Source organism: Nylanderia fulva, unplaced genomic scaffold (genome assembly GCF_048542155.1).
Source record: "Nylanderia fulva isolate GAGA-0341 unplaced genomic scaffold, ASM4854215v1 Scaffold4, whole genome shotgun sequence".
Lineage (NCBI taxonomy): Eukaryota > Metazoa > Arthropoda > Insecta > Hymenoptera > Formicidae > Nylanderia > Nylanderia fulva.
Window position 1 is genome coordinate 3,675,258 of NW_028190476.1, and position 18,603 is coordinate 3,693,860.

The 18,603-nt window shown below is 31.5% G+C and overlaps 2 protein-coding genes across 3 annotated transcripts; one reads left to right on the forward strand and one right to left on the reverse strand.

Moving 5' to 3' along the window:
* Positions 1 to 496: 496 nt before the first annotated feature.
* LOC114936249 (xibalbin-1) lies at positions 497 to 10,627 on the reverse strand. Of its 2 annotated transcripts, none has more exons than XM_029309386.2 (3): positions 10,296 to 10,627; positions 4,453 to 4,534; positions 497 to 2,743 (listed from the first exon to the last, which is right to left on the reverse strand). In XM_029309386.2, the coding sequence occupies exons 1-3, from the start codon at positions 10,378 to 10,380 to the stop codon at positions 2,581 to 2,583; spliced, it is 330 nt and encodes a 109-aa protein (XP_029165219.1). In that variant the 5' UTR covers positions 10,381 to 10,627; the 3' UTR covers positions 497 to 2,580. The 2 variants fall into 2 exon arrangements, with proteins under 2 accessions (XP_029165219.1, XP_029165220.1); XM_029309387.2 differs by having other exon boundaries at positions 497 to 2,716; positions 10,296 to 10,626.
* Positions 10,628 to 17,343: 6,716 nt separating this feature from the next.
* On the forward strand, positions 17,344 to 18,563 carry LOC114936179 (uncharacterized). Its single transcript, XM_029309281.1, has 4 exons — positions 17,344 to 17,571; positions 17,651 to 17,777; positions 18,001 to 18,181; positions 18,266 to 18,563. Exons 1-4 carry the CDS (start codon positions 17,344 to 17,346, stop codon positions 18,447 to 18,449), a joined length of 720 nt encoding a protein of 239 aa, XP_029165114.1. The 3' UTR covers positions 18,450 to 18,563.
* The last annotated feature ends 40 nt before the right edge of the window (positions 18,564 to 18,603 follow it).

Sequence of the window (18,603 nt, forward strand, 5' to 3'; positions counted from 1 at the left end):
TTGGTAATGAACGAGTTTGTAACTAATGTTTGCATTTGTAACTAATCGATTTCGCGGGAGGGCTTATTAGTCTAGGTGGATTTAAATCACGGCAGGAACTACGAAAGGTTATGAGTATATAATTTGCCTCGGTAATCCTTCACTGCAAGAGAAAATCACGTTGCGAGTTAAATCATACGTCACGATCCAGTTACTTGACCCTGCGGGTTTAGCATGACGTTATCCCACAGCGACCTGGCGAGGGAAGAGGTCATTCGACGTGACTTCGGAGCTTCTCGATTGGCTCGGCAGGTGCAAAAAAGGTGTCTTTTATTTATATTCCTTTAAATCTCGCTGCGAGCGCTTCCTTCTTGTATTTTAATCGGGAAGGGTATTAATCTGTACTTACCAGTCTGGAAATGAGTCGCGCTCGTTCCGAGAGGGTTTCGAAATGAAAGTAAAACGGCAAATTAAATCGTCAACGTCGCGCAAAACAAAATAGAGATACTCTATACTCTTTACATACATAATATATATATTATATTTCCATGAAATATATATATGTATATCGGTATACGTGTACATCCACCTTCGGGTACAATGCATAACATTTATTACTGTAGTATTTATACTTTATAATTCGTATGCATACATATAAGTAAGTAATGTGTTTAAAGTTTCAAGAGGCGGGGTACAGAGAAAATGTAGATTGCATGTCATCTGTATCTATATTTATATGTATATATATATATATATATGTATATATATACCGCTCAAGAGGTATATGCTTTTAAATAAAATCGCCGTCATTTTAGATATACCACATATACATATTAATTATCTCTCTGCTGAGACGACTATACAATAATTCTCTTGATCGTCGTTTCCGTGGTTGAGCGGAAGAAATCTCTCTCCCGTTACATTGAATCTTAATTACCCCATCAATTATTCGCAATCATTCTCGACGGAGTGATCGAGGCAAGGAACACCGACGATCTGATTGGCGAAAGTGGCCGGAGAGATATCTCCAATCAGAGAGCAGTAGTTCCCGTAATTTTATTTATATATAAATATATATATATATATATATATATATATATCGCGGCATCTCTTCGCTTACGTTTTTCCTTGGAATCTCGTTTTCCGTCCCGTCCAGAAAGATTGCGAAGTTCCATAGATATACGAGAGAGAATCGTGTTTGATTCTCCGTGAGAAGAGAATCACATTTCTCGTATGTAAGATAGTTGAGATTTTTCGTGGATTTTTATTTATTCATAACGGGAGAGTCGAGCTATATAGATTCTCTGTAGATAAACTCTTGAAAATCCGAAAGGATCGTCGAAAGGAAGCAGCGCGGCAGATCAAAACTGCGGTACAATTTAAAAATACGTTTGACAATTTTGTATCAATATTTTGACATATGTATATGTTAGTTCGAAGATATTTTTTTACAATACTTTATTTATATAGTTTAATTAAAAAAAAATTTTTTTTTATGCTCTAGGGGAGAATATAAACGATATAAACTTTTTCTCTCCAATCAAAGTTCTTTCATGAAAAAGTTGTCGTCACGAAGTCAACGCAATTTTCAATTTTATCACATATATATTTTAGAGATTGAATAGCAAAATTCGTGAGATCAGTTATTTCGAAATTTATTTTGCCAGCGTTAAGCGAAAGTGATAACATTTAAAAAGCAGATATAATATATTCTCATGGCTGTATTCTTTTTTGTTCGAAAGATCTGACCGAATTGCAAAAAGGTTCTTTAAATACGTGCATTTGCCACTTTCTGCTCCGATTCGACGACGACTTTCGTTGATAAAAAATTCAAAAGCGGAAATTTCAGGGAAGAGAATTTTTGATAAATAAATAACGAATACGATAAAAAGAATAAAATATGTAACGCCGAGAGTAAAACATTTAATATGATAATTCTCACGAAGATCGTGATTCTCGTGAGAATTATCATATTAAATGTTTTACTCTCGGCGTTACATATTTTATTCTTTTTAAATCGTTAAGACATTAACGATTTTTAATTAAATTATAATTGGCGCAACCGGTCCTCGAACAAATTGAATATCGCGAGAGAGGTAGTATCGAGGGAGAGACTGGCACGTTAGTATAGAAGATAAAGCATTCAAAGATTTTCTCGAGAGCTAATCTGCTCCAATTTAATCGTATTTATATGCGCGACTAAAAGGGATCTAAGAAAACCAGAAAAAAAAGAGTAGTCAAGCGTAATCATCGAGGCCTTCGTTCTAGTCGAGATTGTAAATTGATATAAGCATCAATGCTGAAGACACATTAGAGAATTATTCCCACGGGACAGATATATATGTATATGTATATTTATCGGGTGGGGGTTAAATTGTACGGGAGGAACGTCCGAGTGTGCTCGCGAAGAGAAGAAGTGGGATATCGTCGTCCGGGATCATCTCCTGCGTATAATAAAGAGACAAGGGAAAGAAAAAAAAAAGATGGGAAAAAAGAAAGTGGGAAAGTTGACGCGCGAGACGCGCGTAGGAAGACTCATCAGAGCGGAAGAGAGGACAGTGGTTGGAAGGGTGGAAAAAGGGAGAGAAAGGGCTAACGTGTTTAGCCCCACTTCTGGAAGAGACCCATCCGTTGACATTGGCAATTGGAGCCCCAGAGATTACAGCGGCAGCTGGAACTGTAGCAGCAGTCCTTCGGCCGGTGATCGCAGTTGCCTCCTCGTCTTATGCAAGCACGTCTGTACAGGTATATCAACGAGGAACGTCTACTCGAGATTAGGGGAATCGAGAAAATGACATTTCGAGACACCGAGACATCGAGAGGGATGAAGCGAGGGAAACCGATGGCAGTGATGGATTCAAGACGAGGATATGCTTGATCTCGATAGTCGATTTCTTGTCTTGATTCTTGCAAGATTCTTGATACTTTTATAATATCTATATAGATATTTAAACATCTTTTATTATTTTTAAAAATTATCGAAAAAAAGATTTGTGACGGAAAAATGTTTACTAAAAACACAGAGAAAAATTTATGAAATGTTATTAAAACATAAAATTGTGTATTCCTGATAAAAATAAAAAATAAATATGAATATCACAAATAATAAAAGACACGGTATTACCGTATTGTATAGTATATCGCTATATAAATATTTATATTTCAATGTTTTATTAAAATTTAAAGCTTAAGTAATATAATTGTTATTATAGTAATAGAATTATTTTTATTAAATAAAAATTTCTGTCTAGTTATATCATTTTATTTTTATTTTTGTTTTCGATCTGGATGTTAAAGTCAAAATTTGTTCTTAAATAATTATATAGCATTACTGATGTAACTCACGAATTTAACTTATTTAAGCTCATTTAGCCCAACAATAAATACTTGTTTTAAATTTCAAGGAGCCGCTTTTTATATTTTAATTTAAAAGACTTCAATAAAACTATAAAATTTATTGTTTTTTAGCAATTTAAATTTTGCAATGTTAAATAACCTCGATAATATATATATACATATATATATAACTACAATTAAATAATTAAAATTACGTATATAATAATGTATACATAATTGTAGTTTCAGTTATTAAGAATCAAGAATCTTGATTGATTTTTCTTGTCTTGCTTTGATCTTGAAGTACAAATCTTGTCTCGTCTCGATTTTATCAAGTACAAAAAATTTGTGATTTCGTTTTGAAAAATCACGACAAGATCTTGAAATTTCTTGTCTTGTCGTCCATCACTAACCGATGGGAAACCGCATAGCGTTCGATATTCGCGGATATATTCGCGTGCATTCATATACATAGACACAAACACATATACACTATATGCACTATGAAAATAACGCGATGTTGCACTATATACGCGAAAGATTTCTCCGGGGATCGCGCGAATAAAAGACTCTTATCTCGACTTTTTTATTTCCGTATTTTCTTTCCGCATCTCTATGTAATTCTCGACAGACGTCAAAGTTTTGAACATCAGAAAGGTTTACACACGCATTCTATTTTTTTATATTAAAAAAATTATTAAATAAATAAATATTTATTTTAATACTGCCTAATGATTTATTTGAAACAAATAAATATTTATTTGTTTTGAAAAGAATTTTCTTATGTCAAATAAATATTTTTCACATCAAATCAATATTATTAGTTTCAAATAAATCATTCATTTGGCAGAGTATATTGAAATGAATATTTATTCGAATTTAATAATTTTTTTTCAGTGTATACGCGTAATAAGGGACTCGCTCTATCAATAATAAATTAATTTCGCGAGATTTTTTACGAGAGAAGAATTTATTTTTAAACTTTTTTTTACATTGTCCGTGGAAAGCATGCATGCAATTTTCCGCAACAGGCAGCCGGAGGGAAAAATTACGGAAACAGGAAAGGGCTGTATGAGAGGAGAATTCGGTGAAAAGGGAAGATGAAACTGGGATTGACAAGTAAGATAATCCACTCACTTTTGCGCCGCTCGCATCAGACTCTCCAAAGCATTGTCTGTATAATCCGAGGAGTCGTCACCTTGGAAATCGCCTGCGTCTTCTGTAAAAATAAAAAAGACCCCAACGATCCACTTTAATAACACGATCTACGTATACATTTCACTCTGGTAGCGTCGCTTAATTAAAAAAAAAAAAAACTTTGTTTTACTTGACGCAAAACATCACGAACGCAAATTTTCACAGATTACCGGAGAAAAAAGGGTAAGAGGATATCTTGAAAACCCTTTGTGGATGGAAAACAAGATTCATGCATAAATTAATCGCACGCAAATTTATGTTAAATCCAAGAATGTTTGTACGAATTTCGATCCATCACTTTAAAGAATACATCTTTAAGAGATGGGGAAAGAAGAAAAATGAAAGAGCGTTTTATGTGCACTCTATAAAAACAATGTCAATAATGAAGACCTCGCAATTTACGTTTCTTTGACTCGCTGTTTGATCGCTGGAGCAAATACCTCGTCCTCGTCTTTTGAGGAAGATAAATTTGCCTTATCGGACGGAATAGTCGGTCTATTTTAGAAACGCGAAAAAAATTATAAAACTCACGGGCGAACTTTATAAGCCGAAACGAATGGGAAATATCGAACGAAACTATACTTTTATATAGGTTCAGCGTATAAATTTATTTGGGAAGATATATTTCATTTTTTAGTAACTACTTTTTTATTTCTTAAAAATATCAAGAGCTCTCAAATCGCGAAAAAATAAATTTTTGTACTCCACCCTCATATACAATATATATTCTTTATATTTTCTGATGAAAAAATTCACAACGGCTGAAAATATTTCAATTATGCATATAAAATATATGCAACAGCTAATTGCAAGATAATCTATAGGGAATCATATTTAATATTTTTATTGTCCCATTTTTATTACTTGTGCGGTTTATTACTCCACAGTCTCGCCTGGAAGAACATTATGTCTATGGCCCATTAAGATTATTACGGCAAATATCGTTATGTGGCTGGAATTTACATGAAAAAAATCCTTCCCGCGAGGAGGTGAAATATTGTAGAATGCGGCAAATAAAATAAAATATAATCTATTTGAGGAACTTTACATTTTTCCCGCCGATTAAATTAATGTATTATTCATTCATCACAAACCCGTCGCATTTTTGAATAGAATAAAATAAGAAGAAAGAGATAAGAGAACAAGTATATAAAGCATTAAAATATTTATAAATTTAAATTATATAAAATTTATAATAATAATTATATAAAATATAATTATTATAATTAAAATATAAAATATATAATTATATAAAATATAATAATAATTATATAAAAAATTATTTTGCATATATTATGCATTTTTATATGTATATCTATTCTCATTTTATGAATTTTATCTTGTTTTGCACGATAGCTCTGCTTTTATTAAATTCCTACAATTCTATATTTCATAATACAATTGCCTCGGATATATTTTTCACCTTTTGATATTTTCTGAATTATTTATCGTGTTTTAACAGAATGAAAGTACAGTGAAACGATTAAATTACGATCTTATTATCGTTCAATTATTATCGACTATAGAAGAGAGATGAAAGAATAGAAGTCGGGTAAAAAATGATAAGCGATCGATTGCGAGTTCATTAATCATGCTCAGATAATCCCGATAAGAGTAGCTCTCTCTCTCTTTCTCTTTTTTTGTCTTTGTCCCTCACGTCGACAAAGACATTCCTATCGGGAAATTGCAGGATTAAGATATTAATCTGACAATGAGGATCGCTTTTTTTCCTTTCCTTTCTCGGCGTCGTTACATTTCCATCCCTTTTATGCGAATACTCCAGGGATATCACCGATGTTTCAATATTTCTATCGTGTATCGTGGTAGAAAATTGCGAAATTATTCACGCTTGGAGACAACAAAGTCATCTTTTTAGCAACTTCCAACAAGAGAGAAATATATTTTCGCAGTAGCGACCGATTTTGTTAACTAATATTTTATCTTTTAAAATAATTTTTTTGGAATTATATTATCTATTAAATTAAATTTAATTTAAATTATATTATATTTCTTTTAACATTTTCAAGAAAGAGAGAGAACCACACTTTAAAAAATGTCAAAGTTTATAGAATTAAAAAAAATTATTATTAAAGAAATACCGTCATACAATTAAATTGTGTCACTGTGCAGGATTAATATAACAAATTTTCTTATATAAATTTGTCACAAAGGCTTTCACAAGGATTGTTGCAATTCCTACAAACATGCTTTTTCGCACTAAAGAACACGTCTTCCTCGTATCTCTTGATGGTTATTACTACATCCAAAGTCGTATATTACTTCGTGGGTTCGCGAGATAATAAAATGTGACGAAACGACAGTAGAATAAATTCCCTTTTATCGTTTCGTGGAGAAAGACCGTAACTTTATCGTCCAGAAGGAGAAGCACGTAACTTGTATTTTGCGACACGTAAGTAATCCAATTATTCTACGTCATTTCACACAACTTGTTGACTTCGGTCAACAAAATAAACTACGTGTGCAAACAAAATCCCCAAGAGACACTTGGAACAATCGACGAGGTTTAACAATGGGAAATACAAGTAATTAATTAAAACACCCGGTAGCATCTAATGCAAGAGTTGATGTAACGAATGACGAGGAAACGGAAAAATTTTCCGGTTACGAGAAATCGATAAACAATCGCAGTCTCTTCAGACGAGAAGCCCCCGAAAAGCAATCAAACTGCTTGTAATGAAATAGCAGAGGCCGATGTCCGTACCGGAAACTGATTACAGTTTTTATTAACACCGAACGGTTCTTACACAATCACGATTTTCTACATTTCAAACGTTTCGTTTGACCGAAGATAAAAATAACGCCATTCCACAAATAAAAGATTTATATGCTATCTAAAGTGCTCTGATACCTAAGCAGAAAAATTAAAATCTTTCTTTTAGAACAAATATATAATATAGGCGAGATGTAAAAATCGAGAATTGAGATGACCGATAAAGCACAAAGGAAAATAACCGCTAAGTCTTTCTGTAGTATTAATAAAAAAATTTTGTGTCGCACACAAAAGATATCTCTCGACTTCTATTATAATAGAAGACAAAAGAGTTCTTTAATACTATAAATCACAGTAAGAAGAAAGGATGTGTGCGAGTAGAACTCGAATGCAGTAGCTGCGTAAATTCACGAGAACTATTTCAATGAGAAACAGTAAGTTTATACCCCCTACTTTGCTCTTTAAAACACTAAACCAAGTTAGTACAGACCTGAAAGTTCTTGTTAAGAGATATAGCTAACATAAATTCATATATATATATATATATATATATATATATATCTGTATTCGCGTTCGCCGATTGACCTTTCTGTCTTTTCTCCCTTGTCGGCTCCATCTTTTATGAAACAAATTCTTTAAACGAAAACTAAATTTACTCGCTTTGTTTTTAATTTCCGTAGAACGTGAGAATCACGAGTAAGAGCAAACATTGCAGATTGCGTGTCGCTTTTGCCAGATTGCTTTCAAGTGTAAATCAAACGTGGCAGCTTTAATGCGTTTCCGTAACTCGATTCGTCCGACCATACACAGACCTGCATCACTTGCACCTTGCACTATGCACTCTCGATCAGCTCTCGTGTATCGAGAGTTTCTCTATTAAAAATGAATGCGCTTTTTGTCCCGTTCTCGACTTGAATTCTTTACTTTTATAGGCACTGAACAAAAATTATTAAACTAATAAATATTTATTTATCTCTGTTTTGAAAGATTTTCTTATATCAAATAAATATTTTGTCATATTAAATCAATATTATTAGTTTCAAATAAATGATTTATTAGACAGTGTTGAAAGAAATATTTATTCGAAGTCAATAAATTTTTTATTGCGATTTTTAATAAGTTCAACGAACCTAATCGTTCCTTAGCGTTTTTTGCTTAATTCATAACGTTATAATCATTATTTTTATTCCGATGAAAACTTTTAGCTCTCACTGTCAGTATAATTGTAGAAAAAAATTACGAGTAACGGGATTAGAAGCTTGAAGGAATCTTGAGATTATTGTTACGCGGGTGTGCTAAATATTAAAGTTTTAATATTCGCCGAGTTTCTAGTCGATTAATTGCGAATTTTCAAATTAGAATACTAATCAAAAAGTTTTCAATGCCGGCGCCACTTCGGGGGAAAACTTGTATATTTTTGAAGAATTTATCGGTAATCTCTCTTTCATCGATGTAATTAAAGGAAGAATTAATTTCGAAGAAGAGACAAACAGGACCACTTTTTATCAAGTATGTATTCAACAAAACTTTGGAGCAATCTCGACACTAACAGAACGGATATTTGTTTCTCGGTGAAACTTTTCTGTGAGATGACGCATTTTAATTGGAAAACTTCATTTGAATAAAGTTTGCTTCATATTATGCTTTAATATCAAATCAGAATAATCTACATGTAGATATATTTATACACAAGTTTTATAGAAAAGTTCTTATAAACAATATATAATAAAAAATAGACATATTTAAGACAAAGTTTGATATTCTAGAAGATGCAAAAATAATTTATCTTGACTGACTGCGTTTTGAAAATATATACATATACATTTTTCAAAAGAATTATATAAACACACATGTAATATTATTGTAGAAAGAATTTTTTGCACTTAAAAAAATAAAATGCACAAATTTGTTTAGTCTCGATTTGTTTATTTTTATTATCTATGAGGCATTATAGTTTTATTTTTTTTGTGCAATACATGGACAATGTCAACAATTTAAAAATAATAAAGGAAAAGTTTCTCTTTTAAAAATACAATATATATTATATTTCATATTTCATATCAAAGAAAACATGCTGTTTGTCCTACGTTTAGCGTAGAAGCAAAAAAATCTAAAAGTAAAAAAAATGTTTATGCAAAAGTAAATCCTTCTATAAAAAGGAATATTAAAAAATTATCATTTAATTATATCAGAGTCGTTAAATAAAAAATTAAATCAATTTTCAACATTTCCATTTTGCACAACTCGTTAATTATTGCTCGTTGCGAAAAGAGATTTATAGATTAGTCGTATACAGGGTAACTCGAGAAACGTAATATAATCGAAAAAGCGTTGATTTCTCGTGCAAAAATAAATAAAAATCATGCATCACTGAATTTGTCTCGATAATTATTAATATATAAACGTAAAAAAGTATAACGTTTTATCTAAATATTTATTAAAATAATTTAAAATAATTTAAGTGATTAAGAAAATTATATAAACTTGATCTGTTCAATAAAGAGAGAATTGCGAAAATATTTCTTATACATATTTTAATAGCTGCTGATGAGATAAATTTGATGATGCATGATACATTAGATCGTTAGAAATAATTCCAATTATAAAGAAAGCGTAAATGTATGATTTAAGATTGTTCAAAAATTAGATCTCTCGAAAACAAGCTTCGCACGAAACAAATTTTATTCGATATTTTTAATTTCTCTTCGCCACACCCTCCTTTTTGGTTGTACCAAGTTCCTCGAAACTCCTTCTAATTATATTATGTGCAACATACACAAAATGGGTCATGCATTATTTGCATCACGTTATTCATGAATATATAATATCTTGTCCGTATAGTTCACGTAGAAATTAATCCGAAACTTATGCACATTCATAGTCAACGCAAATCTCTTTGTCGCTATAAAAATTATCTCTAAAATAGATGTTTCAACATTCTCGCGACATTTTTCCGTAATACAATGTCCTTCGAATTTTTGCGTTGTCCTCGGTTCAGGATGAATAAACGCGCGATTATAAAAGAAGAAAAATCGGAGGAATGAAAACTCACCACCGTCGTCGAAGTAAGGACTGGCGAAGCCTCTGTCGGCCAGGACGACCAACAGAATCGACAACCACAATAACCAGGACCTCATATCGCCTTACGGATGCGGTCGTTCGGGGTCGTCGCGGTTCCGCGCTCACGAAAATCCGTGAAGGAGAAAGAGATCGAGACAAAAAAAAAACAGAGAGGGAAAGAAAGAGAAATATATATTTAAATTGAAAGCAAAGACTTCCGGACTCGTTCCCGCTTGTTTCCTCTCGTTTCTTTTTTCGGCCAAAGAATCTCACCCTCGGTTGACCGGCACCAGGTACTGGGGTGCGAGTGAGGGTTTTACCGCGATCTCGATCCTTATATAGACCCGGAGGGAGGCGTGGCGATGCGCCCCCACGAGAAGCGGATCGCGCGCGCCAAACTCGTCCGTCCACCACGCGCGCTCTAGTGCGCGTCGTCCGATCGTGCGGTGCAGGAGCACCCCTCGAGTCCGCCGCGAGGGATGGTGACCGTTTCTCAGCCGCCGCTATACGTATCTCTCCTTCGGCGGACTCGTACTCCTGGAGAGGAGCAACTGGTTGCGAAGCAACTGGTACTTGTGAGACTCTCTCTCTCTCTCTGTCTCTGTCTGTTTGTTCTTTTTTATCTGCGCTCTTCTTCGACCTCGAAACCTTTCAAACTGTCCGAGCTTGTCTCCGCAGAGTTCAAATGTCAGAGGTATATAGTTGTTTGTTGCAAGGCGAGATACACGAATTTTCCCGCACAAAGGTGGCGCGAAAAAGTCGAGCAGCAATAATCGCGTAAAGTAAAAGCAGATGTTCGATTTTACATATATATACATACATATATATATATATATATATATATATATATATATATATATATATGTAAAATCGAACATCTGCTTTTACTTTACGCGATTATTGCTGCTCGACTTTTTCGCGTTGCACATATATATATATAGAAATACATATACAGGTATATATGTATTTCTTTTTAGAAAATTGTATTCTCTCTGCTCTCAACGTTCTACTCTATTTTTTATTGATTCAGCTGATGTGGCTTATATCGAAATTAAAAACAGAATAAATTCTTACTGATATTGATGAATCGAGCATTTGGTAATACAGAAGAAATAAAAGAGAGAGAAAGTCTTATTTAATTTATTTTTTTAAAGGATATAAAACACGAACCTACATTCTTCTGTCATATATAATGAATCTTTGAAGTTTAGGAAAATTAACAGAACTTATACTAACTATACTAAAACTTACTTAAGATGTTTCGACGGTTTTAGTGATAAAAGATAAGAAATGAATCAATATATACGTGTCTTCCCGACAAAAGGATAATTAGTTCAATTTGCTCGTCCTTGATACACAATTTTGCAAATCACTATAATTTGTTAATTCGATCCGTTGCTGAATATGTGGAATTAATAATTTGTTTACCACACTTGTCACTCATTTGCTTGAGTCTCCGACGGAGATGATTGCGCAAATCAGAGAGTATTGTTATTCACAAAATTCGAATCTTAAATATGTACACTTGAGATAGAAACTTGTGTACAAAGCGTAAAGAACTTATACATTCAAAGAGAGATATACTTTACAGAAATCACCTTGAAATTCAAAACTAAATTTCTTTTTATTTCAATGTTCCATTCTTGCATAGTGATTTTAAATCAAACAGTATTATCATGAATCTTGCAAAGCAAATTTCGATGGATTTTATTACGAGCCCAATAGATCTCTTTTTACCGCCCTTTTTAGCTTTGACATTTTTCGTAATATTTTTAAATATTTTTAAATATATGTAAATTCTGTCAAATAAAAATTCTATTAAAATCATAAAATATTTAATATATTAAAAATATGAAATATATTTATTTTACATAAAGAGCAATGTTATATTTATTACTTACTTGCTTTTTCCATTAAATTAATTCACGAAAGTCTCTATGATTGTCAAAAAGGTATATTTATTTAATTGCCCATAATTTAATAACGATTAGCGCATCGAGACATTTTTTATCACAAGTATAATAACGTTCCAATTAATCCGATGGCGAATAACTTATACATACATATATATTATAGTACATTTGCGCGTAGTGGCGTTTAATTGTTTTTACACACGCGCGAGGAATTTCATTGCGCGGGGGTGTAAAATAATAGAAATAATGATTTCTCGTTAACGTTGCTCGCAGGAGAGTTATCGCGAACGTTGCGTTGTGCATTCGGCATTGTTTGGCTGGAATGCGCAATTTAGTTTATTCACGCGGCTGTGCACAGTTTCCGAGCCGTGCCGCATCAGCTGTAACAGACGTGACTCGTTGCGAGGTTCTCGAGAAAGGGAAAACTCCGTGCTTTCTGTACATTGCATGACGAGCGAAAGCATAAATTACGCCGAGATTCGAGTTTATATTTGTTCGGAGCAGCTCCTGTGCGAGTTTACGGGATAATGCGGTGAAATACAGGCACGTGGAAATTATATAGACTCAAATATATTTTTCATGTTGACATTACTTCACAATTATATATATTTTTTTGCGTTTTTTAATAGACACATTTATTGATTTATGAAAAATGGCAGATTTTTTAATTATTTTTTTACCTGCAAATTATTCGAAAACATATTTTTTTAATAATTAAAATTCATGTTGAATCAGCAAGCGGTCCATGTTGTTTGTGTCATATTTTATCGCTGATATTAATTATTTTATAGACACATTTAAGTTTTATTTTTTTAATAAAAAATTGAAGACTTTTATTTTTTGACCTGTATAGATTATTTGAAAGTATTTTTTAATAATTAAAATTCATTGAATCAGCAAGCGGTCTATGTTATTTGTGTCATATTATCACTGATATTAATTATTTTATCGTGTTAATTTTATACAAATTTGAATAATGTACATTCTATAAACCATAATTTATCTTTAATGTTTATTGAATTTTAATTATAAGAATTTTGAACATTAATCGTTGCGAGACTCTCGAGAGTTCCGCGAAAGCCTGAACAGAGAAACTCCGTGCTTCCTGTATATTCGAGTTTGTATTTATTACGAGTAGTTTCTATGCGAGTTTACGGGATAATGCGGTGAAATATAGACGTACGTAAATTATTAGATTTAAATATATTTTTTATGTTGACATTATTTTACAATATATATTATATTTTTTTACTTTTTTTAATAAACACATTCATTTTTTATTTTTTTATAAAAAATTCAAGATTTTTTAATAATTTTTTAACCTGCACATTATTTGAAAACATCTATTTTAGTGAAAATAACTCATTTGAATCAGCAAACGGTCCATGATATTTGTATCATATATTATCACTGATATTGATTCGAGTTTATATTTGGTGCAAGTTTACGAAATGATGCGGTGAAATACAATATATGTGCGGAGAAATTAATTTCAGAATTATTATAAAAATTTATTTAATAATTAATTAATTTCATTTAATAATTAAAAATTAAATTATTAATTTATTTATTATAAAATATATAAATTATTTGAAGTTTTTTTGAGAAAGTTAAACATTAACACTTTTGCACCTCAAATTTCCGCTTTTAGCTCATATCTTTTTAAAAAATATAAAGCATGATTACTTTCTTCCAGAGATATGCAACAGCGATGTAATTTAAAAACTCGCTGTCGAGTATTCCCTTTGATGCTAACAATAAGTTCCTGTATTACATTTGGAAAGTTCGGGGCGCGAGTTATATAGAAGTTTGTAGCTTAAATCAACGTGCTGGAAATATAATGAAATGACCGCGTTGGACAATATCCATTATTCAGAACGTGACTTTGATCGCTTAACCATGAATAAGTTATGCCTTTGCGGCGACTGAACTTTCGACGTTTACTTAAGGGCAACACGTAATTTCAGCTTGTCACGAAAGTGCCCGCAATTAATCGAACATGTTTCGAGACAAATGTCTTATTCTAATATCGAGAAATATTCGCAATATTATTTGCAACGTTAGATAAATCTCAATAAGTGCTTGCGTCGTTGATATAAAACGAAAACTAAACGAAGGATTAAATTACATGAAATATAAAAGTAAAACGCAATTCAAATGTAAATTAATTGCGCTCGTAAAAATTTAATTGTGCAAAATTTATCATATTTCTATTTAAATTGAGTAAATAATTTCTGTCTGAAAATTTCACTGCAACTCACATTGGTGTATTTAATTTTACTATATTTAACAGAGATGTTTTAACATAAATAAATAATAATAAAAAAAAATAAAAATAAATAAAAAAATTAATTTACAAAACTTACAAGTATAAATCGACATCGAAGAATTAAATATATTGGATTTTCACTCGGACTCTGCTTCAACATGTATTATTTATCGATTTTTTATTCGAGATAGACTTATCGCAAAATTAAAGTCGGATATGTCTCGTTTCATGTTGCAATCTCATTAATGAAAGTCTGCTTAATGAAAACAAAATTTCGCGTATAAAAAAAGCGAGCCAAAAGTAGATGTGCAATTTAACAAACGGATAGAATGACGATGAAGCGAAGGATTTCCTGTCGTGGGTGTTGTAGAGAAATCGAGATGAAATAAGCTACTAAATTGTGCCGGTTTGTGGGTGTTTTGCGAAAGGAAAACCCTCCGCGATACGACTTGCTTGTAAGAGCAAGATATGTCTTTTTATCAAGTTTAGATTATCAGATATAAATTGCATTTGTATCTCGTTTAATATATCCACGTTCGCGTGATTTTCTTCTATGTCTCACACACAGTCGCATTACAAAGTATCGTAAATTCACATATTTATTGACATCCTACAAATATCCCGCCGTCTGATCCCATTGTATTTCGTGACAAAAAGTAGTCTGCCCTCTTTTACCGGGGATTTGCACATTTATTTATCGAGTTATCGAATCTACTTTTTATATTTTTCTCATTTTATTCTAAAAAAAAAGAATTTTCGATAAAACGAATGCAAAGATTTATTTAACTTCATTGGTGATTGTTAAATAATATCTATAAATAAGAATCATTACTATAAATGTGTATAAAATTATTATTTAAGAATTTGAATGTGTTATTTTGCATTAAAAAAAATCCTATATATATCTCGGGAATAAATTGTAATAGTAGAAAACAATCAAAATCAATTGTAAATTTTTTGCAAAAACTAATAAAAATATATCATTATCATAAAGGAAATTAAACGAAATCTTTCCTCTCGTCTATTATTTGATTTACAATATATTTTATGTAAAAAATCAATATTAAATATATTATTAATTCTAAGAAATTAAAAACTCTAATATTCATGAAAACCATATGATAAAAAGATGAAAGAGATAGGAATGCTTGATTAATTTTTGCAACGCGATTTTTTTGCTTCTCGTCATTTCTTTAAGTGAAATAGGCATCGAATACGAGAAAGAGGCGTGATTTACTTTCTTACATAAAAAAAAAATACGAGATGTCTCACAAATGAGATACACTAGTCTCCCAAAATTTTCGATAACGATGCCGGATACCTATCTCTCTTCGAAGCGTCTTATTTACATAACACCCTTAAAAAGAAACGAGCAAGAAGAGAAGTGAAAAAACACGTTTGTGTGAAAATGTGTGTATCTTTCTAACTAGGAAATCCGATGTTGCGTCCTAATTGGCGTTTATGGTACACGAGGGTGTCATGCGTCAGCCGGCATTATACATCCCCCTATAATGAGTTACCAGAGATCTCGGAGAGACTTCGTTATATACAAGGAACGCAGACAGAGTCTCTGTCTTATCTGTGTCGCTGGACGATTAGTGGTATCTGGTTTTAAACCACCTGGCTATTCGGCGAGAGAAATCAAGCACGGATTAAGCTCCATTAATCGATATTAATACGATCGTGTTTGACACATTGTTACTAAATTTAGATCGAATCTCCATAATCAAGAGTCGATGATAAACACTATTCTAAATAAAATTATATAGATGAGCGCCGAGATGAAATTTTGACATCTTATTTTTATATAGATAATAAAAATATGTATTATCTATATCTGCATATTAGATAAAAAAGTGTTTTATCTATTTATTAAATTATCTAGAATAATGTTCAGATAATTTGCTTTAAAGTCATAGTTAAAGTCAAAAATACTTAAATAGTATAGAAGCAGTATATAAGCGATAAAAATTCAGAAATAAAAGTATGAATATATTTTTATATCCCTCTTATAATAATTTATATTTTTTATAACTGTATTTACATAAACGATTTTAAAAATAATATATTATTTGGAAGTTATCTATATTTATCTTTTATATAGATATATTTAAATTCAAAATCACCTTCATTTTATCTAAGATGAATTTACATATTTTTATCTTATCTTTATCTTTACATAATTTTAAAATCAAAATTAAAAAAATAAAGTAAAAAATTATTAATAAAAATATTAGTAATTTTTAAAATTTTTGTCTGCAACATCTTGAAATGTGATTTAAAAGAACTTATACATATATCGCAAATTTTATAACATTTTTTTAATACAAAGTGCATAGTTTAAAATCGTTTATAAAACGTATTACAATAGATTGAACACTGAAAATTGAGATTGGAATTTTAATTGATTAAATTCCAATCTTTAATTTTAATATGCTTATAATCTGATATTGATTTTAAAAGTTTTCTAGTCTCAAAAGTTCTCAGTTTCAAGCATACTTCGTTTAGCATCTATTTTTGGTATAATAATATTTCGAGTTTCAAACTTATTGTTAACAGCAATTAATATTTAAACTCTAAAGCTTTAAAACAGAGAAGCACATCTTGATACTTGCAAAAGGTTTTAATTTTGAATTTTGAAAATTGTGAAACAAAAAATAACAGTATTTGATCGTTTTTTTTTTATACGGACATCTTGCGTCAAAAAATAAGAAAAAACAGGACTGTCATAAATAAAAATGTGCGTATCACGTCACGAAGAACATCGCGTGTGCTGTCAATATTTGCAAATAAATTGCGATGCTTGCCTGCGAAATTTCTCCGAGAAATGATGAGTTGCTCGAATTAAGTCGTTGGAAATGATCGTAGAAATTGACGAGGACTCGCGAGATTTTGCGACGATCTACAAGAAAGATTATCTGGGAGAGAAAGGTGAAAGGCCAATCGGATGCAAACCGTTACCCAAGTATCGATCACCTTTGAACATCTTGAACGAGCCGTACAAGCAGTATCTGAATACACGACTAGAAAATCGATCATTGCCCGAGAACGAACGAAGCGAGGATCCATTAGAACTTTTAAACAGGGTAAAATATATACATAAAAGATTTTATGCAACTGCGTATATGATTGTGCAATTACGTACATCTCTTCCGGAAAATATAGATACGCGACAAGTTCCCTTATCTGAAAAATGTTCTGCCGGAAATTGTGCCGGATGAAAGCGTGATAAAACGCGAGAAGAAAAAATCAATGAAAACTGTGTATCAATTGGATTACTGGAAAGATTCTGGTACAAGATTCCGTTCATTATAATCATTTTATCATCACACTAGTGCTGCTTATTTACAATTTTATATGAGATACATCACATCTCGACTATACATAAATATCACAAAATAAGTTGCAATAGAATTTGAATTTCTCTCTCTCTCAATTTTTTATTTATTTCGTGTTTGATTTTTACAATGTCGCAATGTTGAGTAATTAAAATGAATACCTTTGGTCGCGATTAGATCGTGCTCGTGTAGACGTGACGTTACCGCAAGATTGGATTATACCAGAGACAATTCAGAAACGCGCATATCGAGATCCGTGGATAATCGCAACGCGAAACTTGATAAAGCCGCCCAAAATTATCAAACCGCGCAACAACTTGGATCCTAATCCCAAGGAAAGAGAAATTCTTCATGTAATGTATGTCAAACACATCACGTGGAGCAATATCCGATTGATATATTTAAAATATAGAAATATATATATAACTCTTTTTTTCTGCAGAACTGGCAATTCCGAGTATACTAATACAATCGGAATAACAGGGGAAAGAATTATGCTAGAAAGTCCCGTAAATATGAAAGAATGCATCGAATCGCAAGAATCATTAAGGAATTCTGAGATAACTGAATCGGAATGTTCGCTTATATTGAAACAAAATTTAGCCCTCCCATCGAAAATATTCTGAGCCATTCTTTTAAATTATAATTTTATAATTGAGATACCAGATATGCGTGTGTGTATACAAAGTATCGAGGTCATTTACAACTACAATAAATCATAGTGTATGCAAGTCGTTAAAAAAGAGAATTCATATTCTTATGCTTATAAATAATCATTTC